At 45.9% G+C, this 21,760-nt stretch overlaps 2 protein-coding genes across 2 annotated transcripts in view; both read right to left on the bottom strand.

The window, feature by feature from the left end:
* trit1 (tRNA isopentenyltransferase 1) overlaps positions 1 to 12,744 on the bottom strand; it is a 49,980-nt gene extending 37,236 nt beyond the window's left edge. Inside the window, exon 1 of the mRNA XM_056298720.1 lies at positions 12,586 to 12,744. Within this exon, the coding sequence (XP_056154695.1) occupies positions 12,586 to 12,744 (159 nt within the window). The remainder of the gene's footprint in view (positions 1 to 12,585) is intronic.
* An 864-nt stretch (positions 12,745 to 13,608) lies between these two features.
* myclb (MYCL proto-oncogene, bHLH transcription factor b) lies at positions 13,609 to 21,499 on the bottom strand. Its single transcript, XM_056298447.1, has 3 exons — positions 21,285 to 21,499; positions 19,929 to 20,595; positions 13,609 to 17,689 (listed from the first exon to the last, which is right to left on the bottom strand). The coding sequence occupies exons 2-3, from the start codon at positions 20,530 to 20,532 to the stop codon at positions 16,893 to 16,895; spliced, it is 1,401 nt and encodes a 466-aa protein (XP_056154422.1). The 5' UTR covers positions 20,533 to 20,595; positions 21,285 to 21,499; the 3' UTR covers positions 13,609 to 16,892.
* Between the last annotated feature and the right edge of the window lie 261 nt (positions 21,500 to 21,760).

The raw sequence follows: 21,760 nt of genomic DNA, 5'->3' as shown, positions 1-21,760 counted from the left end.
CCGGCCAGACGTTTCGACCACGTGCATGTGGACCTGGTGGGCCCTCTACCTTCTTCACAGGGTTTTACGCACCTGCTCACAATGGTAGATCGGACCACCAGGTGGCCAGAGGCTGTCCCTCTATCCTCCACAACATCCTCGGATGTTGCACGTGCTTTTCTTTCCTCCTGGGTCGCCCGTTTCGGCACTCCGTCAGATATCACCTCAGACAGGGGCCCCCAGTTCGTGTCAGAGCTCTGGTCGGCACTTGCGCGATCCTTGGGTGTGCAGGTACACCGCACTACCGCGTATCACCCTCAGGCTAACGGGTTGTGTGAACGTTTTCACCGGTCGCTCAAGGCAGCGCTGCGCGCTGCGCTCTCGGATAGTAACTGGGTGGATCGTTTACCTTGGGTTATGCTCGGGTTGCGTTCGGCTCCTAAGGAGGACCTCGACGCGTCACCCGCTGAGCTGGTGCTCGGTCAGCCACTCCGCGTCCCTGGGGAATTTTTGCCTGGGAGTTCCGCTCCTCGACCCCGTCCGGCCGTTTATCCTTTTTTGTCCGACAGCACTCGGGTTCCAGGCCCCGTTCACCACTGTTTTCCGCGGTCGTTCGTGCCTGCGGAGCTCATGTCAGCTCGTTTTGTTTTTGTACGGCATGATGCTCACCCTCACCCCTCCAACCCCCATACGATGGCCCATTTCGGGTTCTTGAGACGGGTCCTAAGGTTTTTTTGCTAGATATGGGTGGGCGTAGGGAGCGTGTCACGCTTGATAGGCTTAAACCGGCGGACAGGGTGGCAGGCAAAGTTGTGTTTCCGGCCCAGGTTCCCCGTCGGGGTCGTCCTCCTTCCAGGACCCCGGCAGTGTCTTCACGGTTTCAGCGTTCTGCTTCTCAGCCGGCTTTGGACTGTGTTTCACCTACTGTTTCGGCTGAGGGACGGCGCAGCCGTTATGGCAGGCTGCTTAAGCCTCCAGTGAGACACTAAGTTTCTTTCCAGGAGTCCCTTCTGGGTGTTGGGGGGGGGGCCTGTGTGGCGGACACTAGGGGCTATGCCTCTCACCCAGCAGGACTGTGAGCTGGGGGCGTGGTTTACGTTCCCGGGCTCGCCGGGGCAGGGTTGTTCCTGCAGCAGTTGGTTTTTGGAGTTGAGGAATAAACATCAAACTCGCCTTGGTCTCATGTGTTTTTCCTCATTCTTGCCACAATATCAGTTTGTACAGAATGTATTTTTGTGTTTTCAAATTACAAATTACTTGTATTTTAATAAAATACATTTTCTCATACCAGTATTTTGTATTTTATTTTGATACATTTGATGAGCAAGTATTTGTAATTTGTAGCAAGACACTTTTTGATGTATTTGTGCCCATCCCCGGCTGTAGGACACGGTGAGATGGGTGAAAGTGGAACGGTAAGAGGGGCAGGAGGGTCAGCACAGAACAGAGAGTGTAGCAGAGATGTAACAATGAGTCGTATGGACTGCACAGAGTTGCAAAAAATGTTAAAATCAGTGTTGGGTGATGTTATTGGTGCTCATCTCCCAAGTTTGTGTTATGTCATAAATGCACTGCAAACTACATACTTGTGTGCAACAAAGTAGTTATAGGAAAGTGGTGAAAAATCTTTCAATGCTCCCTAAGTGCTGTCCCTCATGAGTCCCTTCTCAATGACTTGCCAATGAAATTCGTTGCTCGAGTTTGCGTGCTGCTTTTCCACTGGCCCAATTACTTCTTTAAAACATGCAGATGCATCCGAGTAGCATAGTGGTCTATTCCGTTGCCTACCAACACAGGGATCGTCGGTTCGAATCCCCGTGTTACCTCCGGCTTGGTCGGGCGTCCGTACAGACACAATTGGCCGTGTCTGCGCCAGATGTGGGTATGTGTCCTGGTTGCTGCACTAGCGCCTCCTCTGGTCAGTCGGGGGGCCTAGGGGGAGGAGGAACTGGGGGGAATAGCATGATCCTCCCATGCGCTATGTCCCCCTGATGAAACTCCTCACTGTCAGGTGAAAAGAAGCGGATGGCGACGCCACATGTCTTGGAGAAGACATGTGGTAGTCGGCAGCCCTCCCCAGCCCATCCCCAGCCCATCCCGGTCACTGCTGAGTGGGTTGATTAGCCAGATACAACTGGGGAGAAAAAGGGGTAAAAAAAAAAACAAACAAACAAACAAAAAACAAACAAACATGCAGGTGGTTGTGAACATATACTCTTTAACCCGGAATGATAATTATGGATGCACCCATAACACTTTTTCACTGTATATCTACGAATCTTTAAGTATCAGCTGACACCGAGTTCCAATCCAATCCATTACTTTTGCTGAAGAGTGCAGAATTAGAGCGTTAGTTTGGGGTCAATGGGCAAAACAATTGAGACAGAATCTTTTTTTTTCCTCACCTTTAACAAAATACAGGCTTCCAAGTGCCAAAAATGCATTTAAATCAAGTCATTCTCCCTTTATTTGATGTTAGTCATGGCTTTTGGATTTTAGTCTGATAATCTATTTTAGCCTGGTATTCCCAATATCAAATATCGGTATCAGTACATCCCTAATAATGTTTTAAAATAGGGTTCAATCATCTGACTTTTACACTTCAATTTACACATCATTACAGTGTTTAGCACGCTGTATATGCTTTGGTTATTGACATCGATAACCTTGGGTGAACCCTGGCGAAGGTGGTGTGTGGGTGCTTGCGGATGTGCTGTACTGTACTTCAGCACTGTGGCATGCCAAAAGTGAGGCGCAGGGTAGGGTGGAACCGCAGAGCTAATGAATTATTCACAGCCCCTCTGCACGACACCACCGTCAGCCAAAGGAAGGATGGATGGAAGGATGGATGGAAGGATGGATGGATGGAAGGATGGATGGATGGATGGATGGATGGATGGATGGATGGATGGATGGATGGATGGATGGATGGATGGACGGATGGATGGACGGATAGATAGAATGATGTAGGAGTGTATATATGAGGATGGTGAAGGCAATGAGTGAGAAAGCAAAACGAGGAGAGTTAAGGCTTTGAATGAATTTTGTAAGAATAAGTTAAAAAAGGAGGAAGAGAGGCAGCGAAGGGAAGGAGAGGAGAACAGACAGTACAGTAGCCTGTAGAGGAGCACCATGTTCTTGTTACAGAGTACAGGACGCTCTCTGAAAAAGAATTAGCACACATTAACCTCGTTCCTCACACAGACACAAGCCAAGAAGGCCAGTGCAGGAAAAAAAGACAAGGTGATTGCTAGCAGAATGGAGAGAGATAAAGAGAAGGAGAGAAAGCAGGCGAGCAACTGAGAAATAGAGATGCTACGGGTGACAGGTTGCCCTTATAATTTTGAAGCAAGTGTGTGTGTGTGTGTGTGTGTGTGTGTGTGTGTGTGTGTGTGTGTGTGTGTGTGTGTGTGTGTGTGTGTGTGTGTGTGTGTGTGTGTGTGTGTGCAAAACTCAGTCTGAGGGTTATGCATTTTAGTGTGATAGTGGGAGTGGAGGCAGACAAGAAATGGTGGGGAGAGAGAGTTATGACTTGCAAGAAAGGTTGCTGGTTGGAATCGAACCGGTGACGTTGCGACCATGTGGCCCTGTGCTGTAACCATTTGGCTATGAGGCGCCCCAGGAGGCCGCTTATTCAAACTCATTCAAATCCACACTCCCCTCTGATCACAAGAGTCTGCATTTCTTCTTCTCTCACGGCCATGTATTTGTGGAGACTTTCATCAAAAATTCCCCTCTAATTTCATTCCTTTTTTCATTTCACGACTCCGTTTTTCTCCACTCGACCTTTCATCTTCATCCTCTCTTGCTTATCTTGGGTAAAAGCCACCAATTCTCCAAAAACTTCTCTCACTCTTAGTCTAAGTAAGCCTCCTCCGTCTCTCTCATGATGGTAAAAGCTTTCTGTCTTTTGCAACTCATTGGGCCCCATGAAACAATTACTCGTATGCACAGACTGGTTCCAATGTGTGGTTATGGACTATTTACGAAATCTTACGGCATTCGCCAATTTCCTGTTATTTTGGATTCCCTTCTTTATACGCTAATAAAGTGGATAAATAATAATGACTAAAAATACTGTCATACAATAATATGCATTGGTCAGCCACATCGTTCACAGGAGAAGAAGAATCATTAGTCTACCTCACCGAAGGACTATTCTTTTAAAATTGGAGAACCTAACAAAATATATTTAGGTGGAAGTTAATATAAATCTAATATGCCTAAACATGAATGCTACATAATCATAATTAGATTTATTTTAGGATATAAAGTATTTTGAACTATATATCCATCTACCCTCTCTCCTGTCCCTTGGGGAATTTAGTGCAGTGGCGATTAAGCTACATGTAATGCTGCGCAATATGGAAAATATCTTTAACATGATCATATGGAATTTTACCTGAGATTGCCGTCACAACAACTGCTTAAATATGCAAAAATATCCATATTTAAGAATCCAACTGAAGCTCATCCCATTGAACTGCTTGTTAATCCATCCATCCATTATCCAAACTGCTTATCCTGCTTAGGGTTGCGGGGATGCTGGAGCCTATCCCATTAGTCATTAGGCGGCAGGCGGGGAGACACCCTGGACAGGCCGCCAGTCCATTACAGGGCCGACACATTCACACCTAGGGACAATTTAGTATGGCTGATTCACCTGACCTACATATCTTTGGACTGTGGGAGGAAACCGGAGCCCCCGGAGGAAACCCACGCAGAGGATGACCCGGGACGACCCACCAAGGTTGGACTACCCTGGGGCTCGAACCCAGGACCTTCTTGCTGTGAGGCGACCACGCTAACCACTGCGCCACCATGCCACCCTGCTTGTTGTTAATGTAAAACATAATATTAAAACAAAACCAGTTTTTACATAATACTCCCCCCCTCGAATATTTTAGACCACATTTTGCGAGGAACTTTTGGTAACAGACTCTCATTAGGCATTCATTAATTTAGACAACAACACAGTGTATCCCGATATGATGATATTTGAATTTCCTCCTGACACACTACAACTGAAAGATGACACTGACTTATTATTACATTATAATAATATATCATCATTATTTACAGAAAAAAATAGAGAAAAAAGAAAATTTTACACTAAACTGGAAGTACTTTTACTTGGGAGGAGGAGGGTCTTGCCTGTGTTGATTACTTTGGCTGCACACTGGCGAACACCCGGGAATACAACTTCAGCTATAGCCCATGTCCATATCAACCAGGTGTGCATTGTGACACTTTGGCAGTGCAACAGGTGTTAAATACATAGCTAGCCAGTAAGAGGCACACCGGTACAGAAAAGTGGTGCTAACGCTCCCTCCAGACAGTTGATCGGCGTGTTCTCCCATGTTATCGTAGCCTATGTTTCCTTTGCTTTGTCCGAAGTCATTGGAGGGGCATACCAGGGTGATTGCAGTCGGCTCAAAATAATCCCAATCCACAGGGATTGCCAGTTTGAATCCCTGTGTTACCTCCAGCTTGGTCGGGCGTCCCTACAGACACAACTGGCTGTGTCTGCGGGTGGGAAGCCGGATGTGGGTATGTGTCCTGGTCACTGCACTAGTGCCACCTCTGGTTGGTCAGGACACCTGTTCGGGGGGGGGGGGGACTGGGGGGGAATATCGTGATCCTTCCACGTGCTACATCCCCCTGGTGACACTCCTCACTGTCAGGTAAAAAGAAGCAGCTGGCAACTCCACATGTATCAGAGGAGGCATGTGGTAGTCTGCAGCCCTCCCAGATTGGCAGAGGGGAGGAACAGCAACCGGGACGGCTCGGAAGAGTGGGTTAATTGGCCAGATACAATTGGGGAGAAAAATCCAAAAAAAAAAACAAAAACCCCTCCCCGCCTCAATCAGGGGATGTGTAATAATTACAACAGGCCCACATATAAACTGCCTCTGGGTGAAGTCATGGTTGTTGAAATCCACCTGAGTTCACTAGCTGGAACTCCCGACATCAAGTGGCGCATCCATTGCACTTTTCCTAGAAGGATGTTGGATATTCCGACTTTCCGGGTTGCCTGCAATGCCGCATGAGGCCTCCCTGATTGGAGGTTGGAATAGCTGATAAAACAGTTGAATGTAGTAAACGACCTGGAATAACAGAAAACCAGCAATGCTGGTGGTACTCAAGGACCGGAGTGAAAACCAGTCAACTAAGGGGAACTGAACACGTATAAAGGGGATTTGGGTCTGCATGGGGGCAACCTTTAGGAGGGAAGCTAATTTACAGTCTAATACAACAGAAAAGAGAGCTGACCACAGGGCACAATAACAAACCAAATGGGGGGAGAATATATCCCTAAACCCATAGCGTCAACCACAGACTGGATTGAGCTGAAATTTATATCGCGCACCTTTAAATTAAGGAAGAAAAGCAATCGCTCAGTGCTTAGCTTATGTCTAATTGGAACCAATTAGACCCCACTTTGGATAATAACTACTTTCCTTTTTTTAATCAGTTCTTAAAAAATCATTTGCATACCTATGAATTATGCAAACAGGAGGAACAGGAGTGAAGCAAACTTTGGCTATCTGATGCAAATTAAACTCCCGTATACTGCACCCCTCACATACTATCAGGAACCAGTGAGACTTCATTAACTTTCCACTTTTTACACTTTAATGCCAGTTCTGACAGCAGCACTTTGATTTCTGATCTTGCAAAGCTTCTTTTCTTTTTATATCCTTATCACTGTGGCGTGCCTTGACGTAAAGAGGGCGCCTGGTATCAGCTCTTTAGATTCATTGAAATAGTTTTTTCTTTTTTTTATGTAGGAGACACTCAAAATCATCTGTCCGCATACTTTTTGAGGTGTTAACCATGCTCATTGGAGGTTAACTGGCAAGTATATTCAATTTACAGGTAAGTGGCATTCAATAGTCAAGACTCATGTGTTGGAGCAAATCTGGTTGGTTAAGAACATTTAGTCGTCCCATGCTGATTTTCCTGATGCGATTCTTGTACAAAATCTAAGAGAAGGTTAAGCGATGGTTAAGAGGATGTTCTGTCCAGATGGCGTGGTGGTCTATTCCGTTGCCTACCAACACGGGGCTCGCCGGTTCGAAAGCCGGTGCTACCTCCAGCTTGGTCGGGCGTCCCTATAGACACAATCGGCCGTGTCTGCGGGTGGGAAGCCGGATGTGGGTGTGTGGCCTGGTCGATGCACTAGCGCCTCCTCTGGTCGGTCAGGGCGCCTGTTTGGGGGGGAGGGGAAACTGGGGGGAATAGCATGATCCTCCCACACGCTACGTCCCCCTGGCGAAACTCCTCACTGTCAGGTGAAAAGAAGCAGCTGGCGATTCCACATGTATGGGAGGAGGCATGTGGTAGTCTGCAGCCCTCCCCGCATCGGCAGAGGGGGTGGAGCAGCCACCGGGACGGCTCAGACAGCGAAGTGATTGGCTAGGTACAATTAGGGAGAAAGGGGGCGGGGGGATTTTAAGAGAAGGTTAAGCGATGGTTAAGAGGATGTTCTGTGGTACCTTTGGCGGGTCAAAGCCACTGCATGGCTGATCTTTACTGTTCATATATGCATGCATAAACGCGTCGATTGTGTGTGAATTTTCCGCGGACCGAGTGTTCCGCGGTGCGGTGCCCGTAAACATGCAACAGTTTCTCAGAAGATTCAAATTCACGCTTAATGAGGACAAGCAGACCCAAGAGGAAAGCAGGCAGAGGATGAGGGGAGCGTACAACAGGGAAAAAAGGAGAAGAGACACTTGAGGAGAACACATGAAGAGAAAATGCTTTGGGGAAGGGAAGTCGGGGGTGGGGGGGAAAGAAAAACAAGATTTGATGGAGCCAAGTCAGAGAGCATTGTTTGAGCTCGCCGATCGGCCATTAAGCCATGAAAACTGCAAGATAAAAATCTAGACGCTTAATCCAATTTCCCGATTTTCATCGCACAACACACGGGGACAGCAGAAAACCGAGGAAGATAGCGTACGGACCAAAAAGCAGAAGTCTTAAAAGCAAAAAAAAGAGCCTGTATGCCGAGACATGGAACGGTGGCCCGGCTGCCTAGCCCTTCCTGTCTTGGTGAGATGGGAGTGGATGTGACCGCCTGGCTTAGGTGAAAATTCAGAGGCAATGATACGCAGAGAAGGGAGAGGAATGAATGTTAGCCTGGTGTGAGTGTGTGCATGCATACATTGAATGTGTGTATGTGCACGTGCATTGCGCGCGCGCGCGCGCGCGTGTGTGTGTGTGTGTCTAAAGAGAATGGCGCGTCAGACAATGAGCTCAGTGTTCCAGCTCTACAGCCTGCAGCCCGCCTGCCTGTCCAACCTTACGCCCTGCAACCAACAGCTGTTCCTCTAATATACAAATAAAAGGGGAGCAAAGAAAGACAGACAGACAGACAGACAGACAGACAGACAGACAGACAGACAGACAGACAGACAGAAAAAAAGAAAAGAAAGCGATAACAGATAGCCCAGAGTACCACAGGACGGAGACTGTACAATATGTCCTTAGTCTGACCCCTAGTCATAGCCCTAATTTCCGACATAGTAAATCGCCTTAATGTAGGCAAGCTCGCTTTAGTCTCATCCTTCCTTTTTTTCTAAACCTTTATTCTGCTGCATTTTCAGAGAGAATACCCCTCTTGACTGCTTCATCCTACTTTTTCCATTCTTCATCCCCCCATGGCACCATCCTTCAACGATTTATCCCTCCATCTTTCTCTCCTCCTCTGTCTCTCTGTAGGGAATGGCCCAGTAATGCCAGACTAATAAATCATTCATGACGTTGTTCCTCCCCCAACCCCCACCCCTCCTGCCATCCTCCTCTCCCTCATTGCTTTACTGTAGCGGTGACCGCAGCACGCATTGCCACACCCGCAGACTGCCGTTGAGAGCCCAGAGCCACTAATACGCATACAAACCACGCACGGAAAATACACCCATGCACCTTTTTAACACGTGCGCATGCACACGCGTGCACACACACAATCACCTGTGTTAATTTACACAGGCACCAATTAAGGTGCATCTATGTAGGAGGCAGCACTTCCTCAGTTAAAATTCAAACAGAAATATCAAATGGAAGATAAGCCATAGCTACAACAGACAGTGCAGGAAAAGATTGAATGAGTTTGAGAGGGAGAGAGAGAAAGAGAGAGAGAGAGAGAGAGAGAGAGAGAGAGAGAGAGAGAGAGAGAGAGAGAGAGAGAGAGAGAGAGAGAGAGAGAGAGAGAGAGAGAGAGCGAACTGGATGGATACAATACATGGCTCTGGGAGTTTGAGCGTGGGATAAGTTTAACAGACACGTTCTTGTTCTCTCTCTCTCCGTCTCTCTCTCTCTCCATCAGGTTTCGAATTTTGTGACTTACAAGGCAAAACTAGTTGTAGATGCTTGTTCTAAGATGCCCTACTTCATGGATTCGGGCCAAGAACACTGCTTGGAGCCCAGATGACACATGACAACATTCAGCCATTAGCTCACATTCCTTGGATTGCGTCGCCGGGTCGCAGGCTTCACAGCGGAGCATGCTCCATTGTCCCGCCTGATTAAAGTAAGGGTCACCAGCCACCAACACTGCCAATTGTCGCACATGCCTGCACACACACGCTAAAGCAATGGTCAATCCAACTTTTGTTAGATTGCTCCCTGGGACCTTGAAGGACCCTTTTCTGTGACCCCACCTTTTACCAGACTCCCACAACCCCTGCCCCGGTCACGCACAAACACCCCCCACACACACACACCTTTATCACATTGCTTTACAGAAGTAACAAGTCCTCCACAATCAGACTAATTTGCCAAGTGGGGATCGCAAAAGTAAGAAATCTGCACTTTCTGCTCGGATAGAGCAACCTAAACACAACACAAAAACAATTAGTAATTACATTTAGATATAAGTAAATATGAAAAATAACAAATAATATAATTGAAAAAGAGGACACTGTAATGTAATGGTCTCTTTTCTGCAGTGTCGTGGGCAAATCAAAGCACATTTGGGCAAAACAAAGACATTTAAGACAAAAATTGGGGGAGAGTGGGTCTCCACACAACAAAATCGGAGCCTAATTAATAGTTAGCCTGAGTTGCCTTCACCCATCTTCCCATGCCCGAGAACAACCCAAATTCTTAAACATATATCCTCTTCTTTTAATCAAAGTGTCGTTAGGATTTATCTGTCCCTGTTTTTGGCCTATGGTTTCCAAACGGATCATCTGAAACTTTCCCAGACATTCTTTGTGAGCCACAGTCTCTGCCTTACATAATGGCACTCAGTTAGACTTTTACGCTGTTGGCAAGGCCTAATTCAGTGGCAGTACAGCCAGGCACTTGTGTGTGCCATCGATAGCATGTACATTTAATGAGTGAATAATATCCCCCTGCGTTTCCAATGAACTCTGGGCCAAGGGTATGAACCATGGTTTGGGGGGGGGGGGGTTTGCTGGTGCGGCAGCCGGGGGGGGGGGTTTGATATTAACACAATAGGAGAGTTAGGGAGTGTGGGAACCAATTCTCCCTGGGACAATAGACACTTCCCAGTAGCCACAGTGTGCCCATTCACTATCAGCTACTAGCCTAGCGTAGCACGGCACAGAATATGCACTGGCTCAGCACAATGCTGCTTTTTCCCCAAACAAGACCAGACTGTTTCCTATCCCAAAGACAACACGAACTGCACTAGCCTATACAGCCTCATTCTCCCATAAGCATACTCCTTTTGACTGTTTCTGTGTCCGTCTCACTCCCACATTTTCCAAAACACACACACACACACACACGCATGCACATGCGCGCGCACACACAAACACACACGCACATCCACACAAACAAGGAGGTAGCAACAACAGGAGAAATTGTGGGGCTATGCTAGGTTTAGTCTGCTGTAACTAGGCCACTCTTCCTCTGCTAGGGCTTCTGGTCGAGATATTCTGGGCTGAAACGTTATTAGCGTAACCCAGTTACCCGTACCAGGTGACTGCTGGAAGACTTGCTCCCCACAGAGGCACACACTCTCAAGGACACACAGGCCAGAGGGTGAGAGAAGGAAAAAAAAGCATTGCATTCACATGGGAGAAAGGACCATGAAGCTGCCCCATGCCTGACTTCTGTCAGAGCAGATATTGGCAACTCTATAGTGACAATGTCAGATTTGGAGTTGTGTGTGTGTGTGTGTGCGCGCGTGTGTATGCGTGCATCATGGGGGGGGGGGGTTATGTGACACAGACTCACACCAGTGTCAGCCTTTTATGTGTGTGCCACTAAATTGCTATAGTGACAAGGATGGGGGCGCAGTGTGAGGAAAGCGAGGCAATGCAGCTTGAGAGATGTGAATTATGTCATGCCGTGACACACACAGTCTGTCACACACACTGACAGACACAGACAAATGCACACACACCCGGCACTGGAAGATAGCATGAAAATGCATTTCAAAATGTCGACCATCCTCAAAGTCATTTTTTACCCATAAGTGTTTCAAACGACTGTTCTATACAGGAAAATGAAGGTAGGCCTCTTCCTCCTTGTAACTATGATCTTGGATTTTAATCCGCTATTTCCTGGAAAGATTAAAACTTTTCTTTCCAAAGAGCACTCTACACAGTATCATTTCACCTCTACAGTAAACAGATTACTGACCATTATCGATCTGATCACCAATTTCAATGTTTGCTTTGTGGAATCAACAGAGGCAAATCATCATCATCATCATCATCAACAGAGTGAAAAACAATGCATCACTAACAGAAATGACAGATTCACATGTCATTTTGAATATAGTACTTATTGAAAGGTCACCACATGGCCTCAAGTCTTTACATAACCTTTATATTCAACCCTGGTCACCACTCTCCCACCACTTAGGAAAGCGTATTTTGAAAAAGCTGCTTGAATGATCAGGGATCAATTTTGCAAATATCATGTTATCAAAGCATTGAAAGTGGGTAAGGTAAGTAGAAGCTAGTCAGTGCTCACCATGATGACTGTGCAGCACAAAATTCGACATGGGAGAAGACCAGACAGATAACATGCAACTAAAAGCAGGAGAGGTACATTTTGATCTTAGTGCATTCGGACATTATGACCTCTTTTCCATGTGTATGTATTAGGCTGGTTTAGGAAGGAGATTTTTCAAGAATGCGTCGCCTCTCCTTCCTGTATATACTATTTACCTTACCTGCTCTGTCGCCAATAGCAAAACCACCACCCTGGATTTCGAGCACCATAATCTACTGATTATCAGACATTTACGTGGTATTAAGAGAAGTAAATCATGGCAGTGTCTGACATTCAGATCTCTCTCTCTGTCTCTCTCTCTCTGCCTACTAGAAACAGAGGCCCACAGTCGTCCCTAAAGAATGGAGCTGATCTTGAACTTGATAGGTCGCACACTGGATAACGACGAGAAACTATTTGCTTGCAATCTGTTCAAATTTAGCTACGCAAAGCAACCAACTTCTCACTTTATCTATTCTACTACGGCGTTGACACTAACGAGCTAAATATCTGACTGCTAAATGTCGTAATCGTGCACATTTTGTCGTTTGAATCTAATCCCTACTCATAAAAACACATTCTGCCATCCGTGTCAAGGACTAGCGCATTTCTTCCCGCTTCCCGTGTCCTTACCTGCATGGAGTCGGCGCTGATTATTTCTCCTTCAAGTCGTTTTGCAACTTCGATCGCTAGTTTTGACTTCCCTGTGCCGGTAGCCCCAAGGACCACAACTAAAGGAGGGACCATCACTCTTTGCAAGGCACATTGCACACCCCGAGCGGACGCCGCCATGATGCTACCCCTCGTTGCCCAGCTGACAACTTCGCACATGCGCATTGAGTGAACACGTTTGAGGAGACGAGCTGGGTTCTGTAACTACGCAACTGCAAACCGTTGCTATGGCATCGCTGACTGATTTTGGATTATAGCGAGTCGTCTGGTTGTTTGTCCAAGAAAAGTAACAATGATATTTAATGATTCCACTTTACGACTCTCCGTAATGTATTTTGCACACTATTAGAATAAGGCCAGACTAACGCCAGTCCCCAAATATGTTTATTCGTTTATTATGACGGTGAAATTACATGTTGTTGCCTGCCGCCCAACGACTGCTGGGATAGGCTCCAGCATCCCCGCGACCCTGAGAGCAGGATAAGCGGTTAAGATAATGGATGGATGGATGTTGCTACAATGACAACTTGTTTGCATGCATAAACAGATCATATTTTCTAGTAACTTTTTGACGTCTCGAAGAGGTGCCATTACAGAACGGGGAAATAGTTGGTACTGTTTCTATGGAAACTGGGAAAGCTGAGGAGTGGTGAGCGAAAATGCTTGTTGCCATGGCGGGAACTGCCAGGATGCGTTGCCCTGGAAACAGCCTGGAATACAAGCAGGATGGGGAAAGGAAGTAGTGTGTACATACTTACACAGGTGTTTTCATCTTGACAAAGAAAAAAAACTATATTCTGATCAGACTCAAAGTGGTCTACCAGATCTAGTAATGAAAAGAACAAATGAACAACTCGCACACTGCAGGGCTCCAATTCCCTCTTATTTATTGCACCAACACCACTGTGACGTTTCTAGCACCACTGCTCTTCGCCAGACAGACTTCTACCAGACTTGGCAGACATGTTAAGATGGTCATGGTTTTTCTTTATTTGTGGCAAATGAAAATTTCCATTGTGTTTACATTGTGTGTGGGGAAACATATGGGACATGCTGAATCAAAACAGAAGCAATTATGATGTATAACATTGAATTTATTTTTTTTACTTAATCTCCCATACAGAGGTTTATGAGGTACAGAAAAACAAAGTGCTAAGACAAGGCTCCATAGTCACCATAGTCTAACTCTCAAAATAAGCAACGTCCACTGCTACCATAATTGCGCAAACAGCAGAGACCAGTGACCAAAAGAAATAAAAAAACAACTGTAGACTAACCACTCCTGAGGCTTAACCCCTAAAAAAGAATAAAGGCTAATGATAGTTTGTGCTGAACAGATAAAGGGAAATTTATAATTTGTTGAGAAGGGGGGAATGGAGTTGGACCAGCCATTGCTCAACCACATTTTGTGTGTGTGGCATGCTTTTTTTTTTTTTACATGTGCTAAATGACTAGACTTCACTCCGTCTTCCGCTCTCTTTCATTGACCAAACTCTTTTCTTCGCTGTGTGGGATGCAAGGCGTTTAATCCAGACTTTTCAGATTACATATTGTAGAAGGAAAGGTTCTCTCAAAATCAGCCTATGGTCCAAAATGAAAGCTACAGACTACTTGGGAGTCTCCTGAGTGCCCTGGTAAATGAGGTCATTCGATGCTCATTTACAGTACTGGTTTCAGGGCTACATTATTATCTGGTGTATGGCTTGCGGACAAAAAGGAGCACTGGGCTTTTTAAACAAGCATAAGAGGAAAAAGCTGTGACATTGAGGTCACCCAAGGCTACACACGGCCAGAGGTTTTAACAGCAGATCCACTTAAAGACCCCATGAAACGGCTAGCAGAGCGCTATTGAATTCCGCATGTTTCCTGTAAAAAATGATAATAAAAAAACTAGGGCGGGATTTGTCGCAGATATTGATTGGCGTCCACAGTAGCCAATAGCGCTGAATGCGTCGCAGACGGAAGGGGGAAGCCCCGCGATGGGGTCCGATGCCGGATCTCCCAGCCTGCCCCTGCCGAGCCGACCCGCTGAGGATTGTGGGAGTTAGCGTAAACAAAAGCATAGCAAAGTCCGATTATTGCTAACTAGCTCGTACATCCTGTGCGCCGGTCGGTAACCGGTAGAATTGGTAGTCAGGGGAACGAGATAAAAAATTCGACAAAGCGTTTCATTGGACGCAAAATTAGCATACGCCCCGAGTGCATGATGAATAATCAAGGTTTGTCTTTTTTTCCCAAGGAAATGACAATTTACCTGCCTTTTTTCCCCCTTTCCACTTTTTGTCTACTTTTTCTCTCTCGATTGTCTGCTGTTGCATAACTGTTAATTTTGAATTATGCTCAGTAAAATATACGCGTTTTTAAGAAAGGAAATACCATGAAATACCACTAAAATACCATTAAGAATACCTGTAAACCCCCTTTTTCGTCGCTGCTGTTCCAGATGTCGTATACGTGACGCATCTAGGTGGCGATCAGTGCAAGACACGTAAAAACTTATATATCTATGTTAATTTCATGGGGACTTCAAGTTTCCCATCCACAGCCAGGTTTGCGAGTGCTGGCTACATTGATTGGAACGAATACAGGGGAATCAGGTGCCGCCACCTTGCAATAGGCTGATCGAAAAAGAATGAGGACTATCAACTCAGCACATAACCATCAGTACAGCCTAACCAGCAACATTAACAAAACAGTCATTAGCTCACACTGAAACTGAATTCCGTAGGAAAATATAGTACAAAACTTTTCTTGACAACTCTGACATGTAAAAATTAACCCTCAACAGGCAGAAAAAGACAAACAAGAAAAAAAAAAACAGGCATTGAAAATGGTGTCACAAAGTGGCTAGTGTGATCGATATTATTTTGACTCTTTTTTTAAATCATTTTATTAAAAAAAATAGAAGCTTTGGGTTATCTTTGAAAAGCCAGCAAGCCTGGACCTGATTTAGGACACAGGGGGAGAACAAAAAAAATGAAGAGTATATAGTAGGACAGCTCTGATTTTGGTTTTGAAAGGGATTGTACAGTAAGAGTAGTTTACATAAACATCCAACAGGATAGTCTACATACATCGAAAGGCTTCTCTAGGTATCATTTCAAATGCAAAAAAAAAATCAATTTACAAAATGGTTTCAGACAGCCCAATGAAAGAAATATACACTTCAGTGGGCTTCACTTCCAAACAAAACTTGCCAATGGTCAGTATTGACACTTTAAATGAGTAAATCAGCCGCTTTATAATAGATTCTTTTTTTTTGATCAATCGAAGCCAACATTCACTTTTTGGCTGGTCTCAATGGCACAAATAGTATGGTTTTGAAAATACAAATTGAACTATGTTTTATCAGTCATCGCTTGAGAATGAGATTATATTCATTATTCATATTTCTTTAGACGTGCATATACTCAACCTCAACACTGCCTACATGAAACTCCAACATACCTCTTCACGCCCTCGCTGGAGATTAACGCTGCAACAACAGGCTGTTACCAGAACGGTACGAACATCTACATGGTCCTTCACACTTGAAAATAAATGATGCTTTCACTGAACAAGAGTTCTAACTGATCAGAGGAAAAAACCCTGCTTTACTTGTTCTATGGCTCAATATCGTCCCACAAGTCACCCTGCCTATAAGATTTCCATTATAACCAAATGTAAAGCTAGCACAGCAGGCACAGGAATAGATGGCAACATGAAGAAACTGGCTTCCCATTCAAATATGAGGTTTTACCAGAGAAAACGATGAATGAACCGGACCCCATCCCATGAAAAACATCTCTACGCTACAATACTGGTGTAGTGAAGAGAAGTTCCCATCCCCAGCACATTCAAGAAGACCTCTAACCAGACCACGCAAACGTTTAATGGCGTTTCATCTACTGGCCGCACCATATGTAGTAAGACCCTTCTGCTCAGCACAAAAAAAAAAACCAAAAACCCTCATTTTAATTTTTGGGAGTTATTTTAGCAAGGATAAATAACGGGGAGACAGAGCCAAATTGTATACCCGTTGCCCCTAAAATGAGTCCATGGCTTGCTGTCCTGACTGGCGAACTGCCTTGTCAATCACTCAGAAGCTGATGTGCAAAACAACAACAGGAAGAAAAAAAAATGAAAAGGGGGGAAAACAAAGGCTAAAACAGTCCACCCAGACCAATCTCACCATGACTTGCTCAAGAAAGTGAACATTAGTGTATTTTCTCCTTCATGTGTCCTGTTCAGTCCTGCAAGTATGTGTGACATCTGCAAGTCCTCTCGGCTTAGGAGCGCTTCAGCTGTGCCAGCCTACGAAGCAACTGCAGCTGACGGGCTTTTAGCTGTCTCCTCTCCTGTGCCTTCTGCCTCTCGCTGGCGTGCAGCTGCTGCAGGTACTCTGTGGCCCGCGTCAGGATGGCCACCTTAGGTGTCTTGGGGCAGTCCGCTAGCCCCGGGATCTCGTCCCGCAGTGACAGGAACCGTGAGCGGAGGTCATTGCGTCTCTTGCGCTCCAGGAAGTTGTGCGCCCGGCGCTTGTCCGTGTCCTCGCAGTCGGAGGACTGGGGACTGGAGAGGTGGAAGAGGTGGTTAGACTTTGAGGGATAGCTATGGGGATGGGAGGAGGGGGGGGAGGATGAGAATGAGGAGGGAGGTGAGGAAGGGGTCTCCGATGAGGTAGGAGGGGAGGCGCTAGGGTCAGGCGACTCGGACCCAACTCTGGCCGTGCTGACACGACATTTTACCCTTTCTAAGTTCAGGGGTGTGTGGCCAGGCCTTGGTTGGTGAAGTTGAGAGTTCTGGGGTAGCTGGAGTAATTGCGTGCAGGCTTCCTGCCGCACCCTCTTGCGGGGGGGCTCCATGTGTGCGGGGAGAGTGTCCGGGGAAGGGGCAGCATAGTTATGCTGCTGTTGGTGGATAGAGATGTGGAAGCGCTTCATGCCTGGGTCGAGGGGATCTGCACGCACAGTTATGGTCACCGGTTTGCGGCTGTTGACCAGTCGACGAGGCTTTTGTTGCTTGTGCTCCACCGTCACCACATCAATCTCCTCCTCATCATCGTCATCCTCATCATCTTCATTATCTGAAAAGGCAATAAGTCATATTAAGGAAAAAGGGCATTAAGGAATTATACATGTGACCCATTATGGTGACTGCAAATGAGCACTATATAGCTGGAAAATGATGAGTCACATCACCCAGTGACCAAGCCACTTTTATCTACAGATTTGTGCATGTTGCCTCAGTGGTAAATTAATATTTCTGTAACAGTGAACTCCACATAACCTCTAGAAATGCACACACTGCAGGATGCACGCTCTAATGCACACAGTCACACGAAAGCTGTGAATAATCATGGGATTGGGTTAGCACCTCACATGGAAACTCTCCTTCATGACATTAAAGAAAGATAAAACGGTATATTATGTAAGAGCTGTGCCCTAATCGCCATCTTTATTGAATTTTTCAAAAAAATTAAGAAGGAGAAGAAAACTAATACATGGCGCCACAGACTTAAGACCACTGGCAGCTCCATTTGCTCGAGCGGAAATGGGGTTTTAAACATATGTAAATGTACAATGTAATTGACTGCTACCAACTGATAAGACCAAGATTTTGTTGCTCTCAAATTGAATCACACTTTTAACAGTAATTGCACCCAGTGGATTTGACTACTTCAAAAGTAGTAATCTCAATCAATGATGTGATGAAGAGTCAATGAACAAAAGTGTGCAAGAGGGAGGGGCATGTGGTGCATTAAATTAAATGTTCTGCAAGTGTCCTCTTCACCTCCTTAGGCAGTAGTGATGCGCGGGTCCAGCCACCGGTCTGGCAGGTTCAGGTAAGCTTACTAGAAAATATCATGGGTTCGGGCGGGCGGGTCAGTGACAGCAGCATTCTAAATTATAAATAACTTACAGAAACATTGCATGCAATAGGCTAGGCTGTGCATTACTAGTCCACCTTCTCTTCCCCTCCGTCACTCTCTCAAACACACACACAAGCAGCTTTATAATCAAGTCGCAATTGTGGTTTTGGTTAGTACATGTGTGTTAAGAGAGTTGACGCTTCACCAACAAGTTTTTGCCTACACTGCCAAAACTTTTTGGTCAGAAGAGGGGTATGTGTGTGTATGTGTGTGTGTATAGATAGATATATATGTATCTGTGTGAGTGAGTGAGAGAGAAAGAGTTCATGCCTTTAATGATAAGTTACTTGGTGCTTTGCTGCTAGTCAACAATAAAGAACAGCGCTTGGAACAATTCCTCTGTTTATTTAGTAGCCTAGATACAGACACTAGTAGGCTGAGATACAATAGGCTATGCCTTGTAATCAGTGTATTGTGCTGGGCAAACAGCCCAAAAACGAAATAGTGCAACATTGCTCACTTTGCTGTAGCCTGGGCTAAATTTGGAGGTTTGCGGGTTAGTTCTGGGTATTTAATTAATGGTTAATTAACGCATATTGGCTCTCATAACAGGTCGGTGGGTGCAGGTATTAAAAAAACCCTGATCCCCGCATCACTATTAGGCAGAGATAAGTTTTCTCTGAAATTGTGCAATCTAATGCCTTTAAAATCAATAACAAAGATTTCCAGTCATCCTCGTAAATAGCTAATCCTGTTCCTTTTACCGCCCAGGCTCAATTGACGGTCAATGGCTGGACCAAATCCATCCACTGACACAATTGGTGCTATAGCCTGTTGAGTGGAGGAATGCTGGCGCTCGTTGCTGCTGCAACAAGTTCCCATTGTGACATTCCACACATCATTATGTATGGTCCAGCTCTGCATCACATGGCAACCTACATACCAAACTAGATCATATGGGTTCACAGAGTTTGGAATGGAAAAGCAGGTAATTGGGAAAAATTCAGTATATGCCTATTAAACATTACTAAAACGCTTGCCCCCCCCCACTCGTTATCAAAAAAAAAAGATCTTAAGAGAACCATTATAGTACCTTTATTGAATTATTTTCAAACGAGAGCCGAAAAAACCGCGGACGGGATAAACGTTGCAGCAGAGAAAGTAGAAAGGACAGGGAGAGCTAGCAGCTGGTGCTCTGGACCCTTGCCAGAGAACAGACATGTCAATGGGCGTGGCTTTCTAGGCTTGCTGCATGTGTATGTGTTACATGCGCCAAACGCATTGCAGTTATATGTGCCCTGCTAATCTCCAGTCAACGATAATGGCTGCAACCAGACCCTAGTTATCAACTCCGCTGAGAGTAAAATGTTGTAATAAACCGCGGGAAAACAAAAATCGAAAATAAGTCAGGCAATTTTTTTTTCATATTTATAACAGAGCAAGTTTTACTGACCTGATGAATCGGTGTGGGATTCTGAGCCGGAGGACACTTGCTTCTTGCAGCCACCAGTTAATGGGAAAGTGAGGACCGCAGCTGGGTCCACACAGTCTGTTGGCAGACTGCTGAGAAGAGGCGGGTCGGTCCTCACCGCAGACGCGCCGTTAGACGCCGTTTGGACTTTGGTGGGCACTGAACCGGGACAAGACGCCAGACGCTCCCCTACAACTTTCTCCAACTGCTGTCCGGTGGAAAAGCCGCTCCACATACAGTCCTGAATGATGATGGAGCTCGTGTTCCCTAAAGAGTCATTCGCTGTGCTTAATTTACAGGCCAGGTCCTGCTCCTCGTCCGCACCCAAGAACTGGGACACCCATTCTAGTTTGTCCTCGAGCGACGGGGACAGCAGCCCGACCTTGCCTGCCCCCTCCACTGTCCGGATAGGGGACATGGGCGGGGTCGGTACCAGCTCGAATTTCTTCCATATGTCCTCGCTTGGCGCCGTAGACTTGAAGAAATCCTCGTCTCGGTCGTGGTCGTCGTAGAAATAGTGTTGGTAGTGGTCGTATTCCATTTCCCAGCTTTCATAACGAGATGCGGTGGAACTGATGCCCGGCATTGGGTTTGCAGGCGCCGAGCAGCTCTCTCTCCCCGAGCCGGACTCACTCACTGTGATCTACGTCTGGAGAGAGGAGACCACAAGTTGCACTGAAATCAGCATTCAGGATTTTCGAGTAATAACCGCACTACACATTGATCAAACCCTGCTTTCTGGTACCAACGAGTTTCCCCAGCAGCCATGCGTAACGCATGTATTTATTAGCAGCATGTCGTTTCTTTAGTTTGTGTTTGACAAAACAATCGGTCCGCCTTATCACATGTCGTCTTAATCAAAATAGCCCAGGCTAGAAAGTTTAGGCAACTACGTTCGCTTGGTGCCGAGAAGTTCCAAGTTTCGCAACGCCGTCGCATTACATAACACAACTGCTTTAGTGAACTGTGACAGCAAACTCACCTCGCTGTACCCCCCCCCCCAAAAAAAATATATGGTAAACGTACCGTTAATTGTTGCTCCCGAAAATTAGGTCGAAACACCTTCAACTATGGAGTCAGGTAGTGTATTAGGAGGTAGTATACTACTGCTACCCCCAGGTGGTACACCGTGATTGAACTCCTGAAATTGGGTGCGAGAGCTGCAGGCTGACGCTAATCAATTAATTAACAGGAGTGTTTCGTTGCTAAACTTCGAAGGCGGCGAGCAACCGAAGGACCCTCTAGATTGGTACGCTCGGAACCGGCTGACACCATCGTCGGGTCTTAACGTCAATGATAACAAAGTTCGCAAGTCAAGTTAGGTGACGTTTTATTTACCTGAAAACGTAAATGAAGATCTATATACCCGCGTCTTCATGGACTCGCTGTGTGCGTGGAAAGGAAAAAGTGCTCCGCGGCGTTTCAGCGGTTCCCGCGGCGCAACGGTCGCGTTCGACGAGTGTCGACCGCAAATTATGCTTTCGTTGTTAGTTTGTTTTGTTTTTGTTTTTTTCCCGGGGTTTTTACATAAATGGCAAAAGTGAGTCAGCTGTTCCAACTCCCACCGCGGTTTCAGCTATGATCACTTTGCAGGTTGCTGCACTATATGATCCGGGGAGGGTGCGCGGCTTCTATGCATAAAAGGCGGGTCGTAGTAGGAAGGCCACGCCCAACATTTAAAGGTGCAGCAGGCTGAAAACAAAGCTTTTTTTGCACTAAATAGAAATATAATCAGAACGTGTTATACGACTCTTGATTAAATTAACAAAGCTGAAGCATTGGTACAATAATTATGCAAAGAATATGCCTGCATA

Source organism: Lampris incognitus, chromosome 18, assembly GCF_029633865.1.
Source record: "Lampris incognitus isolate fLamInc1 chromosome 18, fLamInc1.hap2, whole genome shotgun sequence".
In the NCBI taxonomy this organism is placed as follows: Eukaryota; Metazoa; Chordata; class Actinopteri; order Lampriformes; family Lampridae; genus Lampris; species Lampris incognitus.
The sequence above is the reverse complement of the archived record's forward strand: the minus strand, read 5'-3'. Positions and strand labels throughout refer to the sequence as shown.